Genomic DNA, 27,518 nt, shown 5'->3' with positions numbered 1-27,518 from the left:
TTAAGATGAATTTGAATATTTAACCTCCCGTAATGTCGTTATTGAAACTGGTTACTTTTGCCGCGTGTTTCTCGCAACATTTGCGCCGGTTGCAGTGTTAGAGAACTGGCACGCCGGCCCATGTGGTTCTCAGCGTTCGTGTGTACATATGTTTGATTCCTTGTTTCACTAAATTAAGTGTTACTGCTGGCTCTGAAGGCGTTCAGGGAGTCTCTGGTGTGCAGTGTCTCATTTTGTTGTTGTTTTTGAGCAGCGGTCAGGTTTTATTAAAATTGTGGTTGCAGTGGACTCCTTATCTGGAGCGCGTTCTTTGTTAGGAGCCCCTTCTAGATGTTCTGAAGGTCGCAAAAGACGCAGCGGTCTATGAGTGTTCACTTTTTTCCAGTAAAAACGCTGTTCTTAAGATGAATTTGAATATTTAACCTCCCGTAATGTCGTTATTGAAACTGGTTACTTTTGCCGCGTGTTTCTCGCAACATTTGCGCCGGTTGCAGTGTTAGAGAACTGGCACGCCGGCCCATGTGGTTCTCAGCGTTCGTGTGTACATATGTTTGATTCCTTGTTTCACTAAATTAAGTGTTACTGCTGGCTCTGAAGGCGTTCAGGGAGTCTCTGGTGTGCAGTGTCTCCTTTTGTTGTTGTTTTTGAGCAGCGGTCAGGTTTTATTAAAATTGTGGTTGCAGTGGACTCCTTATCTGGAGCGCGTTCTTTGTTAGGAGCCCCTTCTAGATGTTCTGAAGGTCGCAAAAGACGCAGCGGTCTATGAGTGTTCATTTTTTTCCAGTAAAAACGCTGTTCTTAAGATGAATTTGAATATTTAACCTCCCGTAATGTCGTTATTGAAACTGGTTACTTTTGCCGCGTGTTTCTCGCAATATTTGCGCCGGTTGCAGTGTTAGAGAACTGGCACGCCGGCCCATGTGGTTCTCAGCGTTCGTGTGTACATATGTTTGATTCCTTGTTTCACTAAATTAAGTGTTACTGCTGGCTCTGAAGGCGTTCAGGGAGTCTCTGGTGTGCAGTGTCTCCTTTTGTTGTTGTTTTTGAGCAGCGGTCAGGTTTTATTAAAATTGTGGTTGCAGTGGACTCCTTATCTGGAGCGCGTTCTTTGTTAGGAGCCCCTTCTAGATGTTCTGAAGGTCGCAAAAGACGCAGCGGTCTATGAGTGTTCATTTTTTTGCAGTAAAAACGCTGTTCTTAAGATGAATTTGAATATTTAACCTCCCGTAATGTCGTTATTGAAACTGGTTACTTTTGCCGCGTGTTTCTCGCAACATTTGCGCCGGTTGCAGTGTTAGAGAACTGGCACGCCGGCCCATGTGGTTCTCAGCGTTCGTGTGTACATATGTTTGAATCCTTGTTTCACTAAATTAAGTGTTACTGCTGGCTCTGAAGGCGTTCAGGGAGTCTCTGGTGTGCAGTGTCTCCTTTTGTTGTTGTTTTTGAGCAGCCGGTCAGGTTTTATTAAAATTGTGGTTGCAGTGGACTCCTTATCTGGAGCGCGTTCTTTGTTAGGAGCCCCTTCTAGATGTTCTGAAGGTCGCAAAAGACGCAGCGGTCTATGAGTGTTCATTTTTTTGCAGTAAAAACGCTGTTCTTAAGATGAATTTGAATATTTAACCTCCCGTAATGTCGTTATTGAAACTGGTTACTTTTGATGCGTGTTTCTCGCAGCATTTGCGCCGGTTGCAGTGTTAGAGAACTGGCACGCCGGCCCATGTGGTTCTCAGCGTTCGTGTGTACATATGTTTGATTCCTTGTTTCACTAAATTAAGTGTTACTGCTGGCTCTGAAGGCGTTCAGGGAGTCTCTGGTGTGCAGTGTCTCATTTTGTTGTTGTTTTTGAGCAGCGGTCAGGTTTTATTAAAATTGTGGTTGCAGTGGACTCCTTATCTGGAGCGCGTTCTTTGTTAGGAGCCCCTTCTAGATGTTCTGAAGGTCGCAAAAGACGCAGCGGTCTATGAGTGTTCATTTTTTTCCAGTAAAAACGCTGTTCTTAAGATGAATTTGAATATTTAACCTCCCGTAATGTCGTTATTGAAACTGGTTACTTTTGATGCGTGTTTCTCGCAGCATTTGCGCCGGTTGCAGTGTTAGAGAACTGGCACGCCGGCCCATGTGGTTCTCAGCGTTCGTGTGTACATATGTTGATTCCTTGTTTCACTAAATTAAGTGTTACTGCTGGCTCTGAAGGCGTTCAGGGAGTCTCTGGTGTGCAGTGTCTCCTTTTGTTGTCGTTTTTGAGCAGCGGTCAGGTTTTATCAAAATTGTGGTTGCAGTGGACTCCTTATCTGGAGCGCGTTCTTTGTTAGGAGCCCCTTCTAGATGTTCTGAAGGTCGCAAAAGACGCAGCGGTCTATGAGTGTTCATTTTTTTTGCAGTAAAAACGCTGTTCTTAAGATGAATTTGAATATTTAACCTCCCGTAATGTCGTTATTGAAACTGGTTACATTTGCCGCGTGTTTCTCGCAACATTTGCGCCGGTTGCCGTGTTAGAGAACTGGGACGCCCGCCCATGTGGTTCTCAGCGTTCGTGTGTACATATGTTTGATTCCTTGTTTCACTAAATTAACCGTTACTGCTGACTCTGAAAGAGTTCAAGGAGTCTCTGGTGTGCAGTTTCTCCTTCTTTGTTGTTGTTTTTGAGCAGCGGTCAGGTTTTATTAAAATTGGAGTTGTAGCGGACTCTATCTGGAGCGCGTTCTTCTTTGTTAGGAGCCCCTTCTATGTGTTCTGAAGTTCAGAGATAACACTTCTACTCAGGGTACAAAATTTATCCTCGGCGAATGCAGAAACAGCTTGCGCTTGTGCTGCGTTCCCCCCAGCGTTTGCACCGAACGCAGTTTTTTGTTCAGTGACGTTTTTTGTGGCAGTTTTTTGTACAGTGACTGCCGCTATAGAGTAATGTTCGTGTGTGCGTACGTTTTTTTTCTCTCTTGCAGTGCATGAAGAAGTGCTGTTGGCTTGAAAAGCGTTTGGACATTTTCTTTGCTCATCCGATGTGGAACGCATCTTCGAACAAGTCTCGGCGGACTTGAACTAGAACGCGTTTAGAAGACCTCTTCTGTGTGGTAAGTGCGAACAACAGCGGTTGTTTTCATTGTTCAGATAGCCTTCACACTGAACATAAAATTCGGTGACGAACATTCCGAATTCAATGCACTTAGTTTCAGATGCGCATAGTATGATTCACGTAATCGCCGATGCAACTTGTTTATGCTGAGGCCCGACGCGAAACGCCTAATACCGAGCACTGCGTTGCTGCTGCGTCCACTGTTCAGCACTCCTTTTACCATTTTCTTGAGCTGCGTTCCCCCCAGCGTTTGCACCGAACGCAGTTTTTTGTTCAGTGACGTTTTTTGTGGCAGTTTTTTGTACAGTGACTGCCGCTATAGAGTAATGTTCGTGTGTGCGTACGTTTTTTTTTCTCTCTTGCAGTGCATGAAGAAGTGCTGTTGGCTTGAAAAGCGTTTGGACATTTTCTTTGCTCATCCGATGTGGAACGCATCTTCGAACAAGTCTCGGCGGACTTGAACTAGAACGCGTTTAGAAGACCTCTTCTGTGTGGTAAGTGCGAACAACAGCGGTTGTTTTCATTGTTCAGATAGCCTTCACACTGAACATAAAATTCGGTGACGAACATTCCGAATTCAATGCACTTAGTTTCAGATGCGCATAGTATGATTCACGTAATCGCCGATGCAACTTGTTTATGCTGAGGCCCGACGCGAAACGCCTAATACCGAGCACTGCGTTGCTGCTGCGTCCACTGTTCAGCACTCCTTTTACCATTTTCTTGATTCATCTTTTTTCACGATGAGGCGGTATATGCTCGCTGCGAACTACCATATAATTTGCGTGTTGAGGCTGATTTCGACTTGCGCGCTTTTGTCTTCTAGCGCGCTGAACTTGAACCGTTCTTTTCCGCTGCATCCACAGTTCACTGATCTGTAGTTTCTAGTCTCACAGCTTTAAAGCGTTGCGTGACTGTTGCAAACTTCTATCATAATTTGCGTATATGGGGGCCTTTTTTGCACTAGTTGAGGGGAGTTTTAACATGCACAGTTTTCTTCGACCTTACGCGCACTCATACTTTTTTTCTCTCTCTCTTTTAAGATGCCTTGGTATCCGAGAATCTTCACAATAAAAAAGGATGGAACTCGAGGTTCCAAGCACCGATTTCAAAGGGGACGATGCTCGGTTGGCACGTATGTATATTTATTCTACGGTTGTGGTGGTTGTATAAGGCATCACATTGTCATCGTGCTAAGCCTCGAAAGGCAGTTGAATTTCGATGGAGGCGAAATTCTAGAGGTCAGTGTTCTGTACGTTGTCAGTGCACGTTGAAGAACCCCCAGGTGGTCTAAATTTCCGGAGCCCTTCACTGCGGCGCCCTCATAGCGTGAGTCGCTTTGGGACGTTAAACAGCCATAAACCAAACCATCAAAACAGGGAATATATATATATATATATATATATATATATATATATATATATATATATATTAAGGAAACCGTCACCGAAACCAAGGCGCATAGGGGAATGGTTTGTTTTTTTATTATTAATTTCTAGTGCCAATGAATTGCTTTTTTTAAAGAAAATTACTTATAAAGCAGCAGATAAAACAACCATTCCGCCGGTGGGATCCGAACCCACGACCTCCGAATATCGCGTCCGGTGCTCTCACCAACTGAGCTACGGCGACGGCTGTCCAATCTGCTGCTTTCGTGGCTATTTATGTTTTGAGCGTACCCACGAAAGCGGCAGATTGGACAGCCATCGCCGTAGCTCAGTTGGTGAGAGCACCGGACGCGATATTCGGAGGTCGTGGGTTCGGATCCCACCGGCGGAATGGTTGTTTTATCTGCTGCTTTATAAGTAATTTTCTTTAAAAAACAATTCATTGGCACTAGAAATTAATAATAAAAAATAGAAACCATTCCACTATGCGCCTTAGTTTCGGCGGTTACTGTTGGTTTCCTTAATATGTTTGTCAAACGATCCCCCCATTTCACTATATATATATATATATATATATATATATATATATATATATATATATATATATATATATATATATATATATACTGGTTTTGCTATAGCTACTGCTTTGTGTGAGAAGCTGGTTACCTTGGAGTCTGGCATAATTACTTTGTGAAACCTGCGTCCGAGATGAATGTGCAGTGACTTCGGTGTTTGGCGCGTTATGACCCAAGTTGCTGCTGCGCCGTTACCCCATATACTAGTACTGCAGTGAATCTGCATCGCACTCTTCCTTAATATCGATGACATGTTGCAAAGGTTCTGGGGAGGGCATGTGTCTTGTTTGGAGTCATTTTGCGTCCTTGGAGCCGAGTCTAATATGGGGACCTCCGGCCTGCATCGTCCTGTGCATAATGTATTATTGCATGCTATTGGCGCGGATTTTCCACATTATCAGTTGTGTAATTACCATTAAATTTTTATTCAGTAGAAAGCAGGAAATGAAACTTTCATGCCGCCATTGTAACCTAATAGTTCGTTGAGCTCAGTAAAGTGAGCAGTTTGCTTGTAGACTGCACTTAAAAATTTTTGCCCTTGTCTAAATCTGTGGTGTTGAGAACCCAAGTGAAAGAAGTAGCAGAACTTGAGATAAAAAACTGGCCCTTCATTCCAGGGGGAAGTGTGTGAAGTTGAGTCAGGGCAGTCTTGTTTTACAATATTTGTTGTTACCCCCCTTCTTCACGCCAGAACTTACAAAGAAAAGCTCATTAGGCCGCTGTCACACATTCACCTTTTATCGTGATTGAGTCTATAGAGGTCAAGCTTGATGTAGATTTAGTACTGCTTTGTGGCTCAACTTTCTTGTCCAGAAGCTGGTTTCTGAGGTTTGGTTGAGTTTTTCCTTCGTGCTGAGGAAACATTAGAATTAAAACTAAAATGAAACATACAGTTAGATGTTTCATGAAAACTACAATTTTTAAACAACAATTTATTTAAGTTTAGCTTGATTTCCAAAACTGTGTTAACATGCAGCATCACACACTTGCCTGGACAGAAGTGAAAAAGCATGGAAGTGCCAATTTTTGCATGGGTTGGTAGTATTGTGTTTTGTGTTTGTTTCTGGTGGGACCCACTGTAGATGTGTCACAGCTACAGGACGTTTGATCAAAATATTTTTTTTACTTCTAAATGGTTATATGCTAGGGGTGTGCGAATAGTACTGTATCCGACCGGATCCTATTGTTTGGTGTTTTAAATCTCAAAGTATTCGGCTCGAGCGAGTGATGTTCTTGGAACGCTTCCTTCCCCGTGCCCCGACTCCATGGCATACACGCCTCATGCGTGCGAGCCGGCATGTATGGTGGAGCCAGTCTGCACATGCGCGTGGCAATAGACATGAGCAGGCGCAAGCGCGGCGTCGAGACCTGCACCTGCCAGGTGCCTACACTCTCGTTACCCATGGTGCGCATGTACCGGAACCGGCATGGCAGTGTGCATTAACTGGACAGCGCCCTTGATTTCGGCGGGACGAGTCTGAGCTGAGTGCATCTGTCACAGGCACCTCTTTGCGTGAAGTACGATAATGAAGCATGAGGGCGCAAGCGCAAAGGGGAGCTAGCACAAGATGCATGGATGCCCCCTTCTGGCACATGACGCCGGGTGGCATGTAGTGTGTATGCTTAGCAGGTGCCCATGGACTCACCCCTGAAAAGCAATAGCTGCGCAATGACGAAATCGCAATTAAAAACACCAGTCGGAAGGTCCCACAAATTTTTCTGCACTGCATGTAGGTCAACCCCTCAAATTTCCCATGGCCATTGTTGTAAAAAGTTAACACAGAATGCGATGACCTTGTGTGTTAGAAGAGTACATGATTTTGAAATGCTTATTGTGTCATTGAACTTTTTTTGTATGCCAGCCAGAAATATTCGAAATATTCAGTTCGAATTCGCTTTGAACCAGAAAACCACTGTTTTCATGCCGAAATTATAAACCCAATTAGTTTTGCACCGTTTTTTCCAGTACGTTTGCATGCAGCACCACCTACCACTTAGCAGGCGAACTCGTCGATTAGGTTCAAATGGAAACGAATAGCAGGGTTAAATGTCGAGCGTGCTTGGAACTTAACTGCAATTGGACCCTTTAGATATTAAATGTGCCCGTGTGCAAGAAGTATAATAAAATGCAGGGGGGAACAGAGATAAGGAAGAGTGTATAAAACTTGTATCCTGACACATGATGTGTCGAAATGATGGGAAGCATGTTATAATTGCTAATTACGGGGATTTTAATACAGTTGGCCAGTTTTGAGGTATTTAGCTAAATTTAATCCTGTCATGCTTATGGCTATATCTTACACCATGTATTTTTGTTGTGCTGTTATGCTAGAATTGTCATGTTTAGTTCCTGATGTGTTGAAGTTAAACATCACGAATTAACGTCCTCAAGTAGAGGCTGTCCCATAATAACATGCTGTTATTGCACTGGTACATTTGCATGGCCTGCTTGTGTTTTTTTGTGAGAGACTTGTCTTTGATGTTGTGATCTTCATTTTTTGCACCATACTTGTTTAAAAAAAAAGCTGTCTTTCTCAGGGAAAATGATTGCTTTGCTGGGAATGCACAGTGCAAAGTGTGAATGCATTCCACTCTATAATGTGTACTTGAGCCTTGGAATATTTTACTCAGTACCGTGTTCACTTCTTTTACTTCGCTGACCTTTAGCATTATGGCTAGAGCTACTCTTATATCAGCAGGAGATAGGCAGAACAGTCTTTGGGCATTGTGTTCAAAGGGTGCTAACATGCTGATGGGACACTAGTATTAAGCACATTTGTTTGTTTATGACGAAGTATTACAGTATGAGGTTAGGGGTACCATGTACAGTGGAGACCACTTATAACGTAACCGCTTACAGTGCGGGGCGGTATATAATGCGGCTTTTGCCAGCCACTAATCTGCCTCTCATAGGGCTCAATGTAAAGTCATACTGCTTAATATGTGGTCGAGCGAAGAGAAATACCGGTTACAGTGCGGTTTTAAAATCCGTTCGGCAGCTGTGTGCAACAGCAAGGGCACTTTCCTTCGCTGCACAGGGAGCTTGTGAGGCGCACTGCCACTTATTCCACACAACACAAACAGAACAAAAAGTTATGCAGCAATCTGTGGCCGACTCAACGGAAATGCGACAGCATAAATCGTTTTCATGATCCCTGAAACTCCGCTTCTTAGGTTACACTTTTTATTTCGCTTTGCAATTCGCTCATAAATTGCTTTCACCAGTGGAATGCACTGCATCAAGGATTTGTCTTCACCACCCAGCTGGTTATGTTGCGGTAGCGCTGCGTGCCGTATGATAAACCTAATCTAAGCGTACAACGGACTCAGTGGGTTGTTTTGTGTTCAGGGATAGATAAAGCATTTTTTTAAGCGAAGCTACCCATCAGGCGTGTATTTTGACTTGAAAAAGTTTTTTTTTATACAGCGTGGTACCCGCGTATTGAGCAGATTTTTGTGGCCACTGCGACATACGTTAAAAGCGATCTACACTATAGATTATGAAATCTTTCATGTCTCTCTTCCATGATGGTTTTCCATAGCACTGTTTTAATATGTTACAGATGTGTGATGATAAAAAGTTTACACGCCACACTCGGCGATAGTTTTCCTTTGCAATGAAGGGAAGCTATGGGTGTGTTGTGACTGTGTGAGTCCGCGTAACAGTCCGACCGCACAAGGGTGCACCAGGTCTCTTGGCGTCTTTCTCTTTCCACGGTACCTCCACTATGTTGCTGGCGCAGTTGGTGTCATCTGTAGAAGCTTCTTGCAACTAGACGTGCCTAGCAATTTTGCAATCGAGGAAACTTTTTTCTTGACCTTCAGCATTGAAAGTTGGCATTTGTTACAAATATGCCTTAAAAATGAATATTGACAATATATTATGCTTTAAGAGAGAGCTAATAACTGCAAGCAAACTATTTTCAGCTGTACAGGAAGAAAGTGCGTTTTAGGTTCTGTAGCTTTTGCTGCCTTGCCAGGAAAAGTTGTCGTGGAGTATAGTCTCTGCACTGGTGACGTGACTAATAACATTAGCAAGTTGTGCACAGCAGAGGCATGCCTTGAAACTAATTCTGTCTTGGTTACTCCAGAGCTGCTGGCTGTGACATCCACATACGGGGAGCCGATTCAAGCTACTGCTTGTTCCTTGCGGACAAAAACATGCTGGTGAGTAGTTGTTTCCGTTGACTAACTATTGCTTTAATTCAATTCTGTGGAGACTCTGCAGGGACTGATTGGTGTTTTATATGTCCCCAAAGAACAATGTGGACTAAGAGCTGTTGAATAGAGTTTTCAGGAATGTGTGTGTATGCGTGCGTGCGTGCGGGTGTGTGTGTGTGTGAGTGTCCTATGTTGGCAGCTTGTTATGCTAATTTAAACTTTTCATGCCAGCTCTAAATGTTTTTAACGATTAAGCTCCAATTGCAGTGATTAAAAAGTTTCGAATGGTCTTCAATGGGACATGCTCTAGAACATTTTTGGTAATAGTTTTGCCAAGTGGCTGAAAATATCACAGTTGATATGTTTTTGCCAGTTGTTTTGAAATCTGTTGTTAATTTTTGCCAGTCATGCATTTGAAATATAGGGGTGTTTTTGTGAGCCTATTTGTCATCAGTGGGCATAAGACAGCAGTGAAAAATATGTGCTTTTGCTCGCTATGGTCCCCTTTTATGCTGCAGAAGAAAGTGCTCCATGCATAAAATTTTCAAACTTTTTAACAATTAGTACTCTTTAGCATGTCTCATTTTGATGGGACTGCAATGGTTGTAGCAAATTTGAATCACTTTAGTAACTGCTGCCGTTGTGGCTCCGTGGTTATCGCTCTCAACTGCTGGCGCGAAAGACGCGGGTTCGATCGCGGCCGCGGTGGTCAAATTTCGATACAGGTGAAAACCTGGAGGCCCGTGTACTGAGCGATTTCAGTGGCTGTTGAAGAACCCCAGGTCGTCGAAACTTCCTGAGCCCTTCACAACAGCGTCCCTCATAGCGAGAGTCACCTTGGGACGTTAGACCACCATAAACCAAACCACTTCTGCGACTAGAAATTGCATTAAAAATATTATAGCTGCATTCTGCATATAGTACAGCATATTCATACCAAATTTCATTTCTAATTTCAGCAAGTGCAAGAATGTAATGCACAAGCTCCGAGGTAGCATGGGAATGATGAATGAAGAAAAATGCATTCCAAGTGATTTAAACTGACAGTGGTGATGCAGCTTCTGGGGCCATCAGAAACACTAGTGTAGTGAGAAATATGACTTTTCAGCCTGAAGTGCTGAAAAAAATGTGCGCCTCATGTGCGCCATGCATTACGCCCTGTGGCACTGGTAATATCTTGCATTGTATGCATTATCAGTAGCAGACAGGTTACTACCATGCAGCAAACTGCCTCATATGAGGTGTTGATACTGTCAGACCTGCTCACCTGGAGCTTCGGTATAGCAAATGATATCCATTTCTTGCTCCCTGTGTTGTGTGACGACCGTGCGCAATCGCTGAGCGGATAGGGCGCTCAGCTGCTGAGCCCAAGGACATGGGTTCAATTCTTGCCGTGGTGGCAGTGTTTCGATGGCAGAGAGAAAGATGGAGGCAAAATGCATAAGGCACTGTGTGTGAGGTCAGCGTTTGTTGCAGAACCCCAGGTGGTCTGAATCAATCCAGAGCCCTGCACTGTGGTGTCCTTCATAGCCCATTTGTCACTTCAGGGCATTAAGCCTTGCAATTAACAATTTGTAGTGTGTGACGTGCTCAGTATTGGGAGCATGCAGAGTTTGTCTGATGTACTTGAAGATGGCAGTTTGTACCACGAAGGTGCTGTACAGTGGCCTTTTGCTGCGTTAGCAAACCTTTAAGCTATATTGCTGGAACTCTGCATTACTGTATGGTGGGCTTTGTACGGGAGCTAATTGTAAAATTTTCATGCAGGCGCAAGTTGTGAATGTCACTGGCTCTGCTGGTGTGAAGCACAATGGGGAACGTGTACGCAACACGTCTTTTCTCAGCCATGGGGACATTGTTCAAATTGGTTCACGCCAATTCCGCTTTGAGTGGGTGAATAAGCGGAAAAAAAAGAGTGCGCAAAAGCGAACGAAAAAGAGTTCTAAAGTTGCTGCTGCTTCTCACCAGCCAAAAGGTAAGGTACTTTACTTGATTGTGCAGAATTATACCTACTGCATTATACAGTTCGCCTGCAAAAGTCTAATTGAGGTAATCTGTAATGCCTGTGCACGTTAAGAACCCCAGGTGGTCGAAATTTCCAGAGCCCTTCACTGCGGTGTGCCTCATAGCCTGAGTTGCTTTGGGACGTTAAACACCCATAAACCATTCTTACCTCAGTTATTTCATTTTATGCTATCATTACCACAGCATGCAATAATGACATTGATTAGTAATGGATGTTGAATTGTTAGAGTCGGGTTTGTTAGCTGCCCCTCACACAGCTGTTATAACTGCCTGTGTAGACAGCAGGAGCTCTGCCCTCTGCCGTTGATAATGTGGTAGGTCTGAAAGGGCTAGTAGAATTGTAGCAGTCAAGTGAGTGGAAGAAAATGGATCATGGGTGTTTGGGTGCTTCAGGTCACTTTAGTCTAAGGTTGCAGGTTTTCCCATGAAGCCGGAACTGGTGGCAAATTCATGTTTGGTGTGCGCAGAAAGTGTTCATTTGACGTAATGTTGAGTACCTGGATATTCCTGTGAAAGTAATTTCAGTGTCTTAAATTTTTAGGAGACGACCGCTCTTCAGTGATTTTACTCTAGCATGATATGGCGGAAAGTTTTCACTATGCATTTTAAGGTCGTTTAGTCTGCCATATAATCATTGTTGGGTACTGTGTTTAAGCGACACACAGTTATTGTTTGAACAGAGATTTTGTGGCAGTAGAGCCGTCATTTATGTTGCTAATGGCCCCTCATGTCATGACTGTCAATTAAGCATCAGCTGAATTCAGGGTACAGCCTCTGAATGGATTGGGTAGATGCAACATAGTTTTTTTAGAGGTAAAGTTTCTGTGTAGTAAGTGTTTGTTTCTGGCAGAGTTTGTAAAGAATTGAAAACTTTGTTATTTGGCGTGTAAGGCACTGTGATATGTTACACTTTACTGCCTTGTGCACTTGCTTGTAATTGCTGAGTAATTGCTAATGAAGGACCAAGCTCTTGGTCCTTTTTGTCACTGCTTGTTGCATCTAAGATGAGGTGCTTGATATCTCTAGACAACAAATTATTTCCTTAAGAAAAAAGAATGGAGGGCTACTAGCAAGCACGTATCATGCATCTGTGAAAACTTTTTTTTAGCTGCAGGGGATGCAAGAGAGAGTTCAACAAAGAACCATGAAAGTGATAACGAGGCTCGCCATGAGCAACAGTCAAGGAATAGAGCCTTGCATTCAAGTACCTCATCAACACCCTTGATTGATGAATCAAGGAAGCGAGCGAGACGCTCAAGGAGCTGTTTGCCAGGAATGCACAATAGCTTTGAAGAAGAGTACCCTTCATTCCAGGAAGGACAAAGCTGCAGCTCGCTCAAGAGAAGGTCTCAGTCTCTCGAAAATAGTATAGCGGAAAGGTCCTGCAAACTGAGACGCTGGAGGAGAAACAAGGGTCTTAAAGTCAATTCATTCTCGCACAAGGAAAACAGCTCTGGTTTTTTAACCCCAGGATCACAGAGCTGGTACCCAAATGGCAAGGCTACAACAGATGAATCATTCCTTGATTCACCTGGCCTTTCTAGAAGGGCACTCATACGCTCTCAAGCAAGTTTGTGCCACACATCGTTGAGCTCATCAGCTGGCTCTCTAGGTTGTGAGTCCTTTTTCAAAACACCCAACCATACTGATTCCATCAGCAAAAGAGTGTTGGGTCCTCTCACTGCTCAAGATGTATCTAATTCTTCACTTGGCAACAAGCGTGCTTATAAACGGCTTTCACACATTGCAAATCCAAGATCCCATCAAAGCCATGCAAAAAGTTTTACAGCAAGTCCTCTGAGCAGCCGTTCAAGGCCCTCCTTGGAGAAAAATACTAATGGGGCTCACACACCTTCAGACCATTCTGCTAGGAGCACTTGGGCTAATTCATCTCTTGGTCAGAACTCTGAGTGTACCAACAGTTTTAAAAGAGTGGTCACCGCTGATGAAACTATTAGTTCATTTGATGGTTCTAACTGCGAAGGCCAGTTTGGTGCAAGCACTCTAGGCTTTCTAGAACAGGAAGAAGGTGTTTCTGCTAAAAAGACAGGGTCCAAATGTGCCATCTCGACAGACAGTACTTCAAAGAAGAGGAGGAGGAGGAGGAAGAAGAAGTGGAACAGCACCAGCTTTAATGAATCTCCAGGGGACAAGGAAGGCGCTGCAGAAGTTCCTTCTAGGGCTGCCAGAAGCAGCATCACTAACAGTGCAGTAGACTCACTAACCTGGGTTCAGTTGGGCAGTGAAGGTCTATTGCAGGGTGTCTTCTATGTCCCTGCCGTTTTTTTGAATATGGTAACACCTGCTTCTAACAACAGAAGCAAAAAGGAAAGTCCAGAGCAAGAGCATGCAGTTGCTTCTGAGGAAGGGGATGATAAGAAAGAAGGTGTACCACCGCAATATGCACGAGACGAGTCACAATCTGATCAGGAGTCATTGGAACACATGGGCATCATGGCAGAATCTCCTAAGGTGACTGTCAGTAAGCAAACTTTCCAATGCTCAAGCCAAACGTTGGAAAACAGTCGAGAAAGTGCACTGGAGAAGGCCACTTTGCTTACCAGGAGTGGAAGATTTAGCCACACACCGACTTCAAAGGAAATGAGAGAAGAGGTTTCCGAGCTTGAGGCAACAGGCACAGCAAGTGCTTTGAAAGCCCCGACGTCTAGGCGAACTTTGCGTTCAAGCAATGTAACCAAAGAGATGAACCGAGCAGTAAGCACATTGTCACCTGGACACATGACTTTGGATGATGTCGATGTAGAGAACAAAGAAGCCCAAGCACAGCAAAATGTGGATACACCAAAGCCCTTCCAAACTTCAGGAGGTAAACAAACTCCAGCTTCGAGCAAGATCAGTGCAAGTGAAGAGGCTACAGAGCAAGTCATAATGGGCACATCACCAATTGAACGCCCACCTTTAATGAACATCAGTCCTGTGGTGGCTGAATCTGTTGGCACACAAAGTACAAGGTCTCCCTGCGCACTAACCTTGAAAAATTCAAGTACAGAGGCTACAGGGGATGAGACAGTAGGCCTCAGACCAAACTCATTGAATGCTAGTGGACAAAAGAAAGCTGTTTCAAGGAAGGTGAATATTGAAGCTCCACAGCAAGAGATGGCAGACACACCAAAGTCTCTAAAAGCCTCGGCAGCGAAGCAGATATCTGCTTCCAAGAAGATAAAAGAAGGTCAAGGGGACCTTAAGCAAACAACACAAGCCTCACCATCTGAATGTGTTTCCTTTGATAACGCATCTGCTGCAACTGAGGGGTTTGTCAGGTTCACAATATCTAGCCTCTCGTCAGCTTCAAGGAACGTAAATGCAGTGACTCCTGGGATGGAGGAAGTCTGCTCACAGAATGTCATGGGAGGTTCAAGAGTATCGAGTAAGAGCAAAGAAGCCCTAGCACAGGAAACAGTGGACACACCAAAGTCTTTGAACACTTCAGGAGGTAAACAAACTCCAGCTTCGAGCAAGATCAGTGCAAGTGAAGAGGCTACAGAGCAAGTCATAATGGGCACATCACCAATTGAACGCCCACCTTTAATGAACATCAGTCCTGTGGTGGCTGAATCTGTTGGCACACAAAGTACAAGGTCTCCCTGCGCACTAACCTTGAAAAATTCAAGTACAGAGGCTACAGGGGATGAGACAGTAGGCCTCAGACCAAACTCATTGAATGCTAGTGGACAAAAGAAAGCTGTTTCAAGGAAGGTGAATATTGAAGCTCCACAGCAAGAGATGGCAGACACACCAAAGTCTCTAAAAGCCTCGGCAGCGAAGCAGATATCTGCTTCCAAGAAGATAAAAGAAGGTCAAGGGGACCTTAAGCAAACAACACAAGCCTCACCATCTGAATGTGTTTCCTTTGATAACGCATCTGCTGCAACTGAGGGGTTTGTCAGGTTCACAATATCTAGCCTCTCGTCAGCTTCAAGGAACGTAAATGCAGTGACTCCTGGGATGGAGGAAGTCTGCTCACAGAATGTCATGGGAGGTTCAAGAGTATCGAGTAAGAGCAAAGAAGCCCTAGCACAGGAAAAAGTGGACACACCGAAGTCTTTGAAAACTTCAGGAGGTAAACAAACTCCAGCTTCGAGCAAGATCAGTGCAAGTGAAGAGGCTACAGAGCAAGTCATAATGGGCACATCACCAATTGAACGCCCACCTTTAATGAACATCAGTCCTGTGGTGGCTGAATCTGTTGGCACACAAAGTACAAGGTCTCCCTGCGCACTAACCTTGAAAAATTCAAGTACAGAGGCTACAGGGGATGAGACAGTAGGCCTCAGACCAAACTCATTGAATGCTAGTGGAGAAAAGAAAGTTGTTTCAAGGAAGGTGAATATTGAAGCTCCACAGCAAGAGATGGCAGACACACCAAAGTCTCTAAAAGCCTCGGAAGCGAAGCAGATATCTGCTTCCAAGAAGATAAAAGAAGGTCAAGGGGACCATAAGCAAACAACACAAGCCTCACCATCTGAATGTGTTTCCTTTGATAACGCATCTGCTGCAACTGAGGGGTTTGTCAGGTTCACAATATCTAGCCTCTCGTCAGCTTCAAGGAACGTAAATGCAGTGACTCCTGGGATGGAGGAAGTCTGCTCACAGAATGTCATGGGAGGTTCAAGAGTATCGAGTAAGAGCAAAGAAGCCCTAGCACAGGAAACAGTCGACACACCAAAGTCTTTGAACACTTCAGGAGGCAAGCAAACTCCAGCTTCAGGCGAGATCATAGTACTGGTTAAAGAGGCCACAGAGCAGAACATTGTGGGCGCATCACCAGTTGAATCACCGAAGTCTCTGGAGGCCTCAACAGCTCACTGGGCATCATCTGCAAGCAATGTAGTTAAAGAGGACCTTGAGCAAGAAACACGTGCTTCACCTTCTAAGCAGGTGAATGAAGTAGAAGAGGTCCCTGAGCTAGAAACTGCAGGTGTGTCCCTATCAAAATGCTCATCTGCAACCAACGTACATGCCTTGGCAGATGAACCTGTCAGGCCTACTAGAGGTTGCTGTACTCGGGGTTCAAGGAAGGACAATGAAGAGGCCCGAGAAGAAAAGAAAGTGGACCACCCACAAAGTACAAAAGCAACTAGAGCGAAGCATACTCAGGGTTCAAGGAAAGCTGTGAAAGTGGATATGGCCCAGACAGCAACTGAAGCAACTCCAAGGAAGACCCGGGGAAGACGTGCCAAAGCACTCGAGACTGCCCTTGGTAAGCAGACAGTTGAAGCCTATTCTTTTATGTGCTCATCTTATAGGGGTTAGTCCTTGCGGAACAGTTTTTTGTTTTGCAGACCCGTAGGCAGATTTTGCCAGTGCTTTTTGCTTTTCAGTTCCAAGAATGCACATGCAAGTACGTGTGTGCTAGTGCTAAAATTGTTCCAAGTGTGCTATCCATGTTAATATCATGCATGATGTAATGCTGTGCATGTTTATACCTGATGATTCTTTTTTTACAGGTTTATAATAAAAAAGCGACACTGATGGTCACATAGATGCTGCTTTCACTGAGTGTATGTTGGGCTCGGAGTACTCTTGAGTGACAAGGTAGTGGTCATGGTTATAGGACTAGTTAGTCAAAATTTCCTAATTACCCTTTTAATTGTTTTAATACAGCACGGTGAAATTGCAGTCTTGAAGGCTGTTGATTCGAGGGAAATCCAATTTACAGAACTCACGAAAGTGCAAAACCCTGTATGTCAGTCAGTTTATTGCTTCCTCCCTCCCTTTTTTTCCTAAAGTTATCTTTCGCTGTAACCTCCCTTCCTCCAGTTTATTGTTTAATGAAATAAACACTACTACTTACTGTTTGAATTGGATTTGCATACAATATGTTGGTACAGGATTCTGTACTATTAAGTTATTTTTATTCTTTTACATCTTTATTTGAGAGTAACAGCATATGGTGGGGGGGCATTGTGTCAGGCTCTCTTGACATGAAACTTAGTTGTCTGTCACTGAGGGAATTCTACAAAATTCACACTATTTCATCGTCGAGAGTAAATGCAAGCATGAAATGCACTGTAGGGAACGCACACTGTAATTAAGGGTTTAAAACTTCTCCTGAACCGTTTTGCAGTCCTGGTGCGACCGCGATCCCTGACGACATAAACTGGCAGTCACGTGCTTGCTGGCGACTGAACTGCGCACTGTACATATAGTGAGTGTAAGGGAGTGGGTTGTTCGGACTAGGGGTGCAGAGGGGTAAAGGGAGAAGTCTTGACTACTTGCCAGGGGGAGGGGCTCAGAGCCGACAACTTCTAATTGCAATTTCTAGCTCGAATGCGCGCATAGAGCCCTACTTATTTTTTAAGTAATGCATAACAATGCCATGGCTAGTACCTGCAATTTAAAACCACAATTTGTTGGTAGACCATGTCATGACCCCTTTTAGCGTACTCGGGGAAAATTTGGCGAATTTGGAAACGTCAACGTGGTAGACACCCTGGGTGATTACTAGAATGTTACAAAGGAATGTCATGCAGCTACACCATGCAAATATGTATGAGTGCACATGAGACTGAAATAGGAATAGCTACGTCTGATCCACTCATTTGTATCTTTCTCATACAGAGTGGGCAGATGACAAACCTGATGCCTCTCGAAGGACAGCAGAAGATCACTCTGAGGAGGTGAGAAAACAGAATTGCAGGCGTTTCTGAAGACATGCTTGCAAAGTTTGAAATACGGTATTGTTGTCCTTAGGGACAGAACAGAAGAATGCAGCATCTGTAATATTTTGCCAAACGCATTAAAGCATAGCTATACACAGGACTGGCTGAGCGCCTACTGCTCATTAGCAGCGACAGGTGTGTGTCCCCACCTGGAAATCGCACATGCACAGCAGGCACCCACCTAGTCTGGCATACATAGCTTGCACGGGACGTCACTTCAGGAGGCTCACTGTTACGGCAGCCATGTTTAAGAAACACTCAGCTTTTGTGCACACTTCAGGACCCGGATAAAAGGTTGTGATCTGTGCTGCGAAGGGGTGCTTTTCGCTTTTGATTTGAAAATTCATCCACTTTCGAGCGAGCAGCTCGTTGGATTGGCATGTGTTGAGTGCAAGAAAAGTTTTCACAGTGCGAGGAGCCCTCATGATGCGCCAGGGTTGGCCTGCTCCTGGATTTTACATGGCGGCATTGTTAGCTACTTTTTTTTCTGTCTCCTTTGGGACCATCAAATTGGTGTACTAAGCGTTTTCATCGCATATTTATTTGTGAATGGGTAAAGAGTTTTTCACGAAAAAAAACCCCTTCTTGGAGAGGGCAGCACACATTTTCCTTGAGCTTTTTTGTCAAGTTGTATTTAGTTCGAGGCATCAATACAGCAATCCCTGCCCCTGTCCTTTTACTTTCTGGGTATGAAAGCTCAGTTTGTAGAAACATTGATTTCTCCACAGTAATATGGTTGGTGGCAGCTATGGTGGAACAGTGCATAGGTGAATCGTTGTTCCCGCCACATCAGTCTCAGTATGCTGTTTCTGAGCCTCAGCTTGCATTTTACGCTGCATCATTTTTGACTGGGTGCTGATGGCATGCGGAATCTTCATGCTTGGCACTTTACCCAAGGAGGAGAAACTGGGCTCAGTCAGGATTCGTCTTCTCGAATTACTTGGGAGGTGGGGGAGTCTTCATTACAATGCCAACAGTAGGGTTACACAGTGATGTTTTCTTTGTTTTGTCATCAGCATGCCATCAGCAGTCGACATTGTGGGTTTACTTGTTATGAATTGCATGCCACAGATTTGACATGGTTATAGCATGCTGCACGCAAAATTCATTGGTTTTTCTGAGCGTCTTCGCTCACATTCTCACAATGGACCTCTGTAATGTGTGAGAATATTGTGTTCTTTAGCATTTTAGAGAGAAAACTGGGATACTCCGAGCAAGTTCTTATGAGAGAACAGACGTTTCAGTGCCAACTTAGCACCATCTTCAGGGTTGACTTGGTGGAAGCAAGAGACACGTTTTTTGTAATCACTGCCGCTAGGTGTCGTCGCCGTGCTAGTCACAATATGTCACAATCAGATTGCGGGGGTCCTTCCGTGTGAGGCATATGAGTTGGGGCCCACAGTGAGTAGTTGCAAAGGCCGTGTGCTTCAGTTTACATTTCCGGGTATGTTTTGGATGTGCCAGCATTCTACGATCTGTCGCTTGTAGGGATCTGGCTCAGTGTCTACAAGTTCATGCGGTGGTCCAAGTCCTTGGAACGCTCCATGATTGCACTGCGCCCTTTTTCGAAATTCTACACATTATGCGTGCTTGCATAGCTTTTGTAGCAAATTCTTTGTTTCATTGATGTAGCTGGCAGAATAGTCAGCACTATCGCTGCTGAAGCAATGAAGTATTGCGCCAAAAGTCACGTTGGACGACAGCCTTGCAAATTGAGCTGGTGGTTCATAAACATGGCGGACCCATCTCATGGGATTCCTTTCACTGATCGCAGTGCAACCTATATATGCATCTACACGAATACTTCTCCGCTATGGTAAAATTATCCGCACATCATCGACTCCGCGATCGCTAGTCGTGCTGTATGCAAAAGGGGCAATGAGCATGGGCGCGCGGCCAGTACATCGCTGATGTCGCGATCGGCAGCCGTGCTGTACACATCGTGAGCAGTGAGCTGTGGCCATGCGACCGTAAATAAATGCTGTCAGCCGAAAACAGATCTGTGTGAGCACATTTTTCATGCTGCTTCGTACTGATTTTGTTCATTTTGGATGACACAAAACTTCGGACGATATGATTTTTCTCGAGACCCCGTAAGATTTGCTTCACCAAGATTCTGCTGTATGTTCAAACAGCGTAAGATCTAACACAAAGCTTCTTGTTGCAACTTGAGTCAGTCATGAATCAGCGGTAGAAAGGTCAGCCAGCACATACATAGGCGTCTATAGGGGTCTTTTGTGGAGTCCATGCCGTTTCCCATGAGAGCGGGTAAGTGCTACTCTGAATGTGCGGGCCAGCTCCAAACAAAGACGTGTCTTTTGTGGAATCCGTGTTGCTCCATGAAGCAGTGAGACAAGCACGGTGCAATGCGTTCTCACAGGAGAGGATGCCAAAGCCGGGCAGGGGTTGCACTGCGCTGCTCTATACCACTGAGGAGAATTTGTTCAGTGCAATACTTTAGAGGCTTTGCTTGACAAAGTGCAGATGCTCCCCACTGTACTCTTGGGGGTAGCTTGATCGTCGTCCACGTTTTCTGCCTCAGTGTATCACAGAATCATGCTGCACTCAATCTTTGGGTTAGGGAGTACTGTAATTGGCAGTCATGTTTTTTTCAGCTCTCGGCTTGTCTCTCTTTGCTCGTTATTTGTGCTCAAGAACTGCTGCATCAACGTATATTTATTTGGCAAAAGACTGGGCAATAGTTGCCGAATTCTAAGATGAAAACGGTGCAGCAGTGACTGTTTTTCACGTTTCCATTAATGCTTTATTGCATGCCTATTGAAATCGTCAGGGCCGCCCGCATCCTTCACGGTGTGCAGAACAGTGAAGCTCTGCCGTATCACACCCATCATAAGCAGCGCTGCTGCGTGTGAGAAGGCTTCACTGTGTGAACAGCAAATTGTACGCGATAAACATGCAGTTTTGACACACTGGAAGAACGGAAACCACGCAGATGCAAGTGAAGGAAACTGCGCCGAAGTGGTGAGAGGAAAAAGAAGTGACAGCATAACCCGAGCTACATATATATACTCCTAGAATACTCAGATGAGGGAATGCATGCCTTCTGAACCATGTCCGTTGCCATAAAGAATGAATGGTTCTTGAGAAACTGTACTTTTAATTATGCGTGCGTTTTGTCCTGTTGGCCAGGAGGGCGAGTATTGGCATGACAGGTGAAGTAGGTTTTGTAATTCATGCTGGTCTATGTCTGTTGTTCAAGAGCTCACCCCTCGTACCTGAAGGCGATTGACAGCGGCACGTGTGGAAGGTTCCGCTGATGTCAACACCATTGTGTCAGATCATAGCTGTACAGTTAGTGAGTGAAATTTTCAAGGGTTGTGTCAGAATGTTCAGTCCGTGTGACTGCTTTAAGAGGGTTCACCAGTGCGAGCTGCCATAGAGAATACATGGGCACTTTCAGAAGCTCTAGCACATCTAAATTTGTCCAAATTTTATGCGGCTTGCGGTAGCATTTTCATGTTTGATAAGTGTGAGGAAATGTTGCGGACAGATTGTCGATTAAAGCTTTCATTTTTTTAGGGAGTGGTAAATATCCAAAAAAATCTTAAACTTTTAAGCATGTTGCTCTTTATTGTTGCGTACTTTAAAAAAAATAGTATCGATATTTGGTTTGCAACATTTACTCTTTTTTCTTTCTGTATTGTTACGGCAAAATTTTCGTCAATATTGAGCCTGTGTTGTGCGTTTGCTATGTTCTCAAAGTGTTGTGTATACTTTCTGGATAAGGTGAAAATACGCATCAAGTTTGACTCTTGCGATGTGGCTCCACCTGGCACCAGGATATTTTCCTAATACTATACTCTAACACCAACCTTCTCTTCACCCATTTCGCTGTGTTCATGCATGTGAGGTTTTTTGGGTACAGGCTTGAATGAACTAAGCCGCCGCCTCTCCTTCCCCCTTTTTTTATTTCCTTGGGCTGTATTGGTGTATCCTTTTTTTTCCTTTTAGTGAGGCAAAGAGGATGTGGGACCCGAGGCTGATCAATGCTGGTGGTGTCCGCTCATTGTACACGGGTGCACCGTCCCCACAGAAAGCTGCTTGCCCACAGTCTAATTTGAATAATCACGTTTCACGCATGTTGTGCGGTTACGAAATGACAGTCTCTAGAGACATTTAGAATAGAGGGACCCTGTCGGTTAGGGTGAAAGGGGAATACAGGGGTGCCATTTGTGTATTTGTATTTCTCGCGCTATCTTTTAGAGCTTGAAGAAAAAATTACTCCAATGGTACCTTTTTGCGAACAAGAAGTTAATATTTAAAAAGCTAGCTAGTCAGCCTAAACTAATTAATCGACTGTGCAGTGCGAAAAAGAAAGTCAGGCAGGGTTCAATCATGGTTATACCAGAGGTCAAGCGAAAGCATTTTGACAATGGCCCGGACCAGATTTAGAGTTTGTCATCGTATTGGGCACGATCAATATGGTTGAACGCTCAGTTATGGTTGGTCTAAATCGGCCGAGGTCAAATTTCGGGGCTGGCCCGTGTCAAATTTACAGACAGCCATCGTCTGTTTGTCTGAGCACATTGAAATTAGCCTGAAAATAGATTTTGGTCCAAATCAATGAAGGTCAAATTTCGGAGGTGGGATGCTCAACATTTCGGAAACGACCCGGGTCTAATTTAGAGACACCATCGCATTAACCATAGTCAAAATATGCTTGTCATCTGACTTAAAGCTGTTGCTATGAAATCGCTAAGTGCGAAGGTCACTTCAATGTCATATACGCACACCGGGCTGAAAGTCAAGTTTTCCCTTGAATAGATACGGCAGAGTAGGCCACACGACACTCAGTCGAACTGAACCCATTTTACGCCTCGACTGCTGGCCCGAAAGACGCGGGTTCGATCCCGGCCGCGGCGGTCGAATTTCGATGGAGACGAAATTCTAGAGGCCCGTGTGCTGTGCGATGTCAGTGCACGTTAAAGAACCCCAGGTGGTCGAAATTTCCGGAGCCCTTCACTACGGCGTCTCTCATAGCCTGAGTCGCTTTGGGACGTTAAACCCCCGTAAAACAAACAAACAAACCATTTTACGCGCCTAGGACACTCCTTCAATTGTTATAAACATGGTATACATATAGCTGGGCACCTGTTCTATTTACATGGACCGAGAGAGCGAGAAACGTAGGGCAAAAATTCATCCCTTTACTCAACAAAACATTGACTAGTTCGAGCACATACAGTAAATACGCAGCTGTAAAGTACAAGCATTTGCGATAGACATGGTTGTACACACAGATGCATATCAGAATAAAATGCATTAAAACAGACAGGAATGCAGCAAAACAATCCAGTATGGAATGTTACTAGCATGACGGATTTATCTCTTTCAGACACTCATTGAGTTCTGCTATCGAGAAAAATGCGAAAATCTGCATGTGTATTAGCCGATACTGGTAAAATATTCTCCAAACTTTTTTGCTAGCCTAATTCTCGAACGTTAGCATAAAGACTAATCTAGCAAGCCCTGGCAAACCATTCCTGTAACGATAACAGAGTTCGATTTCGTTCATATTGGCCAGAATAATGTGACTGCAGTGCGCGCAGCGCTTTATTAGTAACTTGCTATATTCGTATAAAACGTTTTGGTGCTGTACGCGTGGTGTTTCGCTGTAAAAACTCTGGAGTTGCTCAAAGTTATTCAACTAACTTCAAACTTTTGCCACCGCTTGCGAGATCGTACAGTCACGTTGGAGAAGCGAGCGCTCACCACAACTGGTGTGCCGGTGTCCGGCGCCTCTTTCGACTAGAACACCGCACCGCTCCGCTGCTGCCGCGGTTTTCGGCTCCGTCGCCGCCGCGCCGTAGAGGCCGGCCGGCTGTGAGAATGTGGCCTAAGAAGTACTAGAACCAAAATGGAATGCATGCACACTTAGTGTAGCAGTAAGACACAACAGCCTAACAGCCATATGTTAGCGTTCGAAGATGCACCATCATGAGCACACCTCAAGTGGTACACTTTACGAAGCTGAATCACGTTAAGAAAGCGCTTCTTCATCATCATCAGCCGGACTACACCCACTGCAGGACAAATGCCTCTGCCATGTCTCTCCAATTAACCCGGTCCTTTGCCAGCTGCGCCCACACTATGCCTGTGAACTTCTTAATCTCATCCGCCCACTTAACCTTCTGCCGGCCCCTGCTGCGCTTGCCTTCTCTTGGAATCCACTCCGTTACCCTTAAGGACCAGCGGTTGTCTTGCCTTCGCATCACATGCTCTGCCCAAGCCCATTTCTTCCTCTTGATTTCAACTAGGATGTCATTAGCACGAGTTTGTTTTCTCACCCACACTGCCCGATTCCGGTCTCTTAGCGTTACATCTATCATGTTCCATTCCATGGCTTGCTGCGTTGTCCGTAAACTTAAGCTGAACCCTTTTCGTCAGCCTCTACTTTTCTGCCCCGTAGGTGAGTACCGGCACGATACAGCTGTTGTACACTATTCATGATCTGAGAGAACCTGCCATATGCACTCCACCCCTTCTTTTCCTTCTAGTTATTTCCGTCTCATGGTCCAGATCAGGTGTCACTACCTGTCCTAAGTAGACGTATTCCTTTACCACTTCTAGCACCTCGGTTCCAATTGTGAACTGCTGTTCTCTTGCTAGGTTATTGAACATTACTTTGGTTTTCTGCATGTTCATTTTTAGACCCACTGTTTTTCTTTGCCTGTGCAAATCATTCATCATGCTTTGCAATTCATCTCGTGACAAAGCAAGGCAATGTCATCAGCGAATCGCAGATTATTTAGGTATTCTCCATTAACTTTTATCCCCAACTGTTCCCAATTCAGGCCTCGGAATACCGCCTGTAAACAGGCGGTGGGTAGCATTGACGAGATCGGATCTCATTGCCTGACGTCCTTTCTTATTGGAATTTTATTGCTGAGTTTATAAAGGACTATGGTAGCTGTGCAGTTGCTATAGATATCTTCCGGTATTTTCAAATAAGGCTCTTCTACACCCTCATTACGCAATGCCTGCATTACTACTGATGTTTCCTCTGAGTCAAATGCTTTCTCATAATCAATGAAGGGTATATATAGGGGTTGGTTATATTCTGCGCATTTCTCTATCAACTGATTGATAATGTGAGTATGGTCTATTGTGGAATATCCTTTACGAAAGCCTGCCTGGCCATTTGGTTAATTGAGGTCTAAGTTTGCCCTGACTCTATTAGCGATTACCTTAGTAAATACCTTGTAGGCAATGGATGGTAAGCTGGACAGTCTGTAGTTTTTCAGGTCCTTGACTTCTCCTTTCTTAGGAATTAAGATAATGTTAGCGTTCCTCCAAGATTCTGGTACAATTGAGGTCATAAGACACTGCGTGTACAGGATGGCTGGATTTTATAGCACCATCTCTCCTCCGTCCTTCAACAGATCTGCTGTTACCCGATCCTCATCAGCCGCTTTCTCCCTTTGCATTGTTCCCTAAGGCTTCCTTTACTTCCTCTTTAGTTAATTGCTGGATTACCTATTGCTGTGCGCTAGCAGACAAGGCAAAGGAAATGAGGGGCTCGTTTGACAAACTTATGAAGGGAGCCAACAGTCACCGAAACCTATTTGCACAGGGGAATGTTTAATTTTATTAATGTGTTGTGCTAATCAGTTGGATAATAATGCTAGGAATAATCTACCGCATTAAGAAAATTACTTATAAAGCAGCAGAAAAAAAACCATGTCGCCGGTGGGATCCGAACCCACAACCTCCGAATACCGCGTCCGGTGCTCTACCAACTGCGCTACGGCGACGGCTGTCCAATCTGCTGCTCTCGTGGGTATTTATGTTTATAGGGTGAAAGCGTACCTCGAGAGTGTGTGCATATATATATATATATATATATATATATATATATATATATATATATATATATATATATATAATGAATTCAGTAAATTCAAAATGGATAGAATCGACCATGTTCTAAAGAAAGGAGGTAGCATAAGAGTGGTGAAGAGGAAACTAGGCACTAGGCACAGATAAAAACCAGATATATGTGCTAAGGGACAAAGAGGGCAATGTCATAGCAATATGGATAAGACAGTTGGATTAGCCAAACAGTTGTGTAGAACTCTTCGGCCAATTTAACTATATTATCCATATTGCTAATCACATTGCCCTCCATTCTCTTAGCGCATACATCTGGTTTTTACCTCTGCCTAGTTTCCTCTTCATCACTTTTATGCTACCTCCGTTCTTTAGAGCATGCTCGATTCTCTCCATATTGAAATTCTATATTTCGGCTACCCTCCTCCTCTCTTGCGCTTATTAACGTCGATAGCTCTGCTAGTATTGTTCTGTATGTATGGTTAGACGCTCTCATGCTTTGGCCTTTCTTAATTAGATCTTTCGTCTCCTGAGATAGCTTGCCGGCATCCTGTCGAACCGTCCTACAACCTACTTCTACTGCGCACTCCGTAATGTTAGATTTCAAATTATCGTTCATTGTATGAGCATTAAGATCGTCTTCCTCAGTTAAGGCTGAATATCTGTTGTGCAGCGATATATTGAATTCCTCTATTTCCCCTCATACCGCTAACTTGTTATTAGACTTCCCCACTAGTTTCTTTCGTTTCCTCTTCAAATCTAGGCTAACTATAGAGGCCTTACCGTTCTGTGGTCGCTCCAGTGCACCTATCCCAGAACCTCCACATCCTGCATGCCAGGGTGAGCACATAGTATGAAGTCTTTTTTCATTTTTAGTCTCACCATTGGGGCTCTTCCACGTCCAAATCCTGTTCTCTCATTTGCGGAAGAAGGTATTCATGATTCGTAAATTATTTCTATTTGCGAACTCAATTAACTCTCCCCTGCTATTCCTAGAGCCTATCCCATAGTCGCCTACCGCCTGGTCGCCAGCCTGCTTCATGTCTACCTTTTACAGTTGACTGTGATTTTACTTTGTACATTGCCAATTCCACTTCTTCATAGAAGCTTTCAACGATATAGAAGCCCGTTTTCGATGAGAGTGGCCTCTTTGTCGCGTGAATGCCGCAGTCATATCGACTCAGGTCAGCTTCAGTTTTGGTTTTTGGTGTGAGTAAAGTCAGGTAAACTAAAGATGCTTGAATGGTAGTTTACTTGATCTTTTTAAATCTCATAGCCTGATGGGATATGCAATCTTTCTTTAAAAGATTATCTCCAGTTCCGAAAGACAGTCGATCATGAGTGGCAGACTAGCACACTTATATGCACTGCTGCTCTGGCCAGTTTAGGTTTTGAAACAAATGTAATCAAGACATGTCAGAGTATCGAGAGCAGTGTGGATGCCATAATGTGTGTCACATATTATGCCCATTTCTAAAAATTTTTGAGCTAGCTCAGCCCATGAAATATTTTTGTCAGATTTGTGAATTTCCTTTTTTTATCACTCAATATTTCTTTTGTTCTGTTTTTTGCAGGCGCCACCCGCAAAGAGGGCCCGCAAGAAGGTGTAATTGGAAGTGCTCTCTACGGTTCCTTCTCCGTGCATTTCTCACATTAGTCAGCTTTGTGTGTCAATGAACCTAACAGCTGCCATCCTGTTTATTTTGCAATAAATGTGATGACTTAAGTATGCTTCATTCAAAGTTGAAACAAACGCTTC

General features: G+C 44.2%; 1 protein-coding gene and 1 non-coding gene across 3 annotated transcripts; one reads left to right on the top strand and one right to left on the bottom strand.

The window, feature by feature from the left end:
- Positions 1–3,444: 3,444 nt before the first annotated feature.
- On the top strand, positions 3,445–27,505 carry LOC144113030 (uncharacterized). 2 transcript variants are annotated; one of them, XM_077645911.1, is made up of 7 exons: positions 3,445–3,567; positions 4,117–4,208; positions 9,131–9,206; positions 10,968–11,175; positions 12,334–16,446; positions 17,808–17,866; positions 27,334–27,505. In XM_077645911.1, exons 2-7 carry the CDS (start codon positions 4,117–4,119, stop codon positions 27,367–27,369), a joined length of 4,584 nt encoding a protein of 1,527 aa, XP_077502037.1. In that variant the 5' UTR covers positions 3,445–3,567; the 3' UTR covers positions 27,370–27,505. The 2 variants fall into 2 exon arrangements, with proteins under 2 accessions (XP_077502037.1, XP_077502038.1); XM_077645912.1 differs by lacking the exon at positions 12,334–16,446.
- TRNAP-CGG (transfer RNA proline (anticodon CGG)) lies at positions 25,611–25,683 on the bottom strand. Its single transcript has one exon. It is a non-coding gene; the product is annotated as a tRNA-Pro (tRNA).
- Positions 27,506–27,518: the final 13 nt, after the last annotated feature.

This window comes from Amblyomma americanum, chromosome 1, assembly GCF_052857255.1.
Source record: "Amblyomma americanum isolate KBUSLIRL-KWMA chromosome 1, ASM5285725v1, whole genome shotgun sequence".
Taxonomy (NCBI): Eukaryota; Metazoa; Arthropoda; class Arachnida; order Ixodida; family Ixodidae; genus Amblyomma; species Amblyomma americanum.
Note: the sequence above shows the minus strand (reverse complement) of the source record. Positions and strands in the feature narration are given on the sequence as shown.